The sequence below is a fragment of the Myotis brandtii genome, unplaced genomic scaffold (genome assembly GCF_000412655.1).
Source record: "Myotis brandtii unplaced genomic scaffold, ASM41265v1 scaffold115, whole genome shotgun sequence".
NCBI classification, from domain to species: domain Eukaryota; kingdom Metazoa; phylum Chordata; class Mammalia; order Chiroptera; family Vespertilionidae; genus Myotis; species Myotis brandtii.
Window position 1 is genome coordinate 5,041,714 of NW_005353967.1, and position 3,009 is coordinate 5,044,722.

Here is a 3,009-nt window from a genome sequence, read left to right on the forward strand (position 1 = left end):
AGGTCCGCGTCTGCAGAGCTCCTGGGCCCGCGACTGCCGCTTTCCCGGTTGGCCCTGAAGTCCTGGCCGCGTTTCTGGCGTTTCTTAGCGCTTGGCCTCGTGGGGAACTCGGCTTCTTGAGACGCGCACGTCCACGGCGCCTTGTCCTAAATGCAGCGGCCACTGTGGGGACAAGAAATAAAAACGTGACCAAGTTAAACTCTTTTTTAAAAATGCATACGCGGGGGAGGGCCCATCCTAAATCTGGAAGTGCACATGGCCCACGCAACTGCCAATGCCGGAGCCGTCAAGGGAGTTCCTAGGTTTGCCTCGCCTGCCCGCCCGATTTCTCCCATTCCAGCTCGGAGGGCAACTGGAAAGAAGCAGTAGCCAAGTACCAGACCGTCCCACGCTCTCCGCACGCCCGACGCCTCTCTGCGCCCACAAGAGATGCGTCCAGGCCCCTGCTCCCTGGGAGCAACGCTCCCCGCAGTGACTGGACACGCAGTTCGAGCGAGTCCAGGCCACCCTCGCAGGTGGCCGTGCCAGGAGCCACTGAGTCTGGCCTCGACACTTGCCGCATGTCTTTTCGATTGATTTTTCAAAGAGAAAGCCAAGCCAACTTTAATCTAAGAAAAGGAAAAGTGACTTTACAAAATCAGGGAGCTTTAAATCGAAACCGAGTTATATATTCCAGTAACAATGCAGACCGTGAGTTTTAATGTCTCTGCGTAGGCATTTTAATTTGCTACAGTCACTACCAATAAAAACGGCATGTAGTGCGATTCGACTGTTTAATAGTGCAAGGTAGACGGTTTTTATTAGTAGCAGGCAGCAGTATGGAAAATTTAGATTTCGGTGGAGGAGTGTAATTGCTGGGGGAAAAATACACTCAGGAAGAGGCTGTCTTTAGAATCAGCAGCACTGAGCAGAGAGGGAGCAGGCAGTGTTCTGGAGACTCACCCTGGGTGACGGAGAAACCCTCCAAAGCCACGTGCACTTGTCTGGTTAGATATTTAATTGATGTCAAAATCGACTGTATTCCCAGCTTAAGCTCCTGCTCCAAACTGGGGATGTTTTTGTAATAATTCGCTGTTTTCTTTTCTGCCCTGAGGCAGAGACGGATTGGGGGAGAAGGGGATGGGTGGGAGGCCCAGCCCCAAATGCTAATGAAACCACAGCAGGAATTGGTCTTTAGAAATGGAAATTCTCAAGGCCAGTCTTTAAGATAAAAAGTTAGACCTGATTTTCTTCACTTAAACTATTTAATTGGAAGCAAATTGAATGGCTGCAATCTGATCTGTTGCTGCCAGTGCTTGTCATCCAAGTGTGTGCGACTCTTTTAAGGCTTCTCCCTGGCTGAATTCCCAAGACCAACAATGTCCTAGATCCAGTCGGTGGCATGCTCCACAAGGTGGCTGGGGCCTCTCTTGGGCTCTCTTTCTCTTTCCTTTTTCACTCTGCAATAATTGATATAAAATAATTGATATTGGCCCTGCATTGGACTCTGAGGTCCTACTTGGGGTGGAAAAATTGTTGGACCGCCCCTGCTGGGTTCTTGCAGTGGCCCAAAGTGCGTGGGAAGTGGTGTGTGTGTGGGAGAATGGGGGGTGGGGGGAGTGCTGTGCTAGAGGGCAAAGTGAAGATCGATGGGTAGAGGGGGCAGGGCTGTAGTTTGTAAGAGTACTGGCGTGGGGAGCAATGGGGGGCCAGGATGCGAGGACCGAAGGACGAATGGGTTGGGGGTTAGCAGGAGAAGAGGCTAGTGTAACTGCCTGGACCGCCCCTACAAGCCTGCAGGCCAAGGAAGACAATCTGCAACTGGTTCTCTTGGACCCGATGATGATCAAACTCAGCCTGTGCCTGGAAGGTTCCGGTGGCGACTGGAGCCTATCGATCGTGCGCTGCAGCCTCGCTCTGCGCCCGTGGGACTCGGAGTCCTATGGATACTCGGATACGATAAAAGAGGCCCCTGTGCGAGCTGCAGAGCCAACCGGGCTGGGGTGGGGGCGGAAGCTGTGTGGGAGGAGGGGAGCTGTAGGCCGGAGCTCCCGCCTAAGGTGTTCTCCCCCTACAGGTCACCCACCCGAGACGGCCCCGAGGAAGAGGCACCTGTTGGGTGGGCGCCGACATTCAGGCCTGCACACACGAGGTTCCCTGTGGAGCCCCTGGGAGTGCCCTACGGTGATTCCTGGCCTCCACTTCTGCGGGACCCTGGTGGGGAAAGGGTATTAGAGGGATGGGGAGTGGGGTTTTTCGGAGACTGCGTCCCTAGCTAAGCCTCTCTCGGCTCCGAGAGGCTCCTCTGGAGCCGCGAGTTACCTGAGCTACCTGCGCTGCCAACTGCTCCGGAGCCACCAGCTTTCTCCTTCCTGCCCAAGTGACAGCGAGGCTTCATGTCCTCTCAGAGAAGGTCGTCTGTCCAGTGACAGTCATTCCCTGTGTGTTTTACACCAGGCCGAAAGAGAACTCAAGTTATTAAGACAAAATAAAACCCTTTAGATGGTGAAGCACAGGCAGCGTGTGATAAAACGTTCCCATCCGAAAGTGCTAACACCCAGGGACCTAGTCTTCACCACGGACTTCGGGGCAGAAAGCTCACCTCTAGGCGCTCCTGGCAGGCAGTTCGCAACGAAGGCGCCCCGGATCCGGGTCCTGCGGGGACACACTGGTCGGCGCGGGGTAGGTGACCAGACTCGAGGCCACGCGGGGCGCCTCCCACAGTGAGGCAGAGTAGACTCAGCAAGGTGGAAGTGAGAGCCGCGCACGCCACCCCCAGGAAGACCCGGGCCGCAGGTGCCACCGTTTAGCGCCCCCCATCACCCGGTAAGCTGTCGGCTGGGACACTGGGGCCCTGAGGGAAGTCACTGGGTGGGCCTATTCCCGGTGAAGAGGGGGGCTCAGGCCCTTCGTCCCCGAGCGGACCAGCCTGATCAGAATGCAGGCGGCCTCTAGCCTAATCATTTCGAGCTGATCTGGGGGGCGGGTCAGTGGCTGGATTGGGACAGGATGGCAGGGGTGGGGTAAGAA

The 3,009-nt window shown here is 55.8% G+C and overlaps 1 protein-coding gene across 1 annotated transcript in view; it reads right to left on the bottom strand.

The window, feature by feature from the left end:
* Positions 1–6: 6 nt before the first annotated feature.
* The window catches only part of LOC102262746 (chromosome unknown open reading frame, human C5orf38), a 4,469-nt gene continuing 1,466 nt past the window's right edge, over positions 7–3,009 (bottom strand). Inside the window, exons 2-3 of the mRNA XM_014550403.1 lie at positions 2,582–2,787; positions 7–162 (exon numbers count right to left, since the gene is read on the bottom strand). Of these exons, the coding sequence (XP_014405889.1) occupies positions 85–162; positions 2,582–2,787 (284 nt within the window). The 3' untranslated portion in view covers positions 7–84. The remainder of the gene's footprint in view (positions 163–2,581; positions 2,788–3,009) is intronic.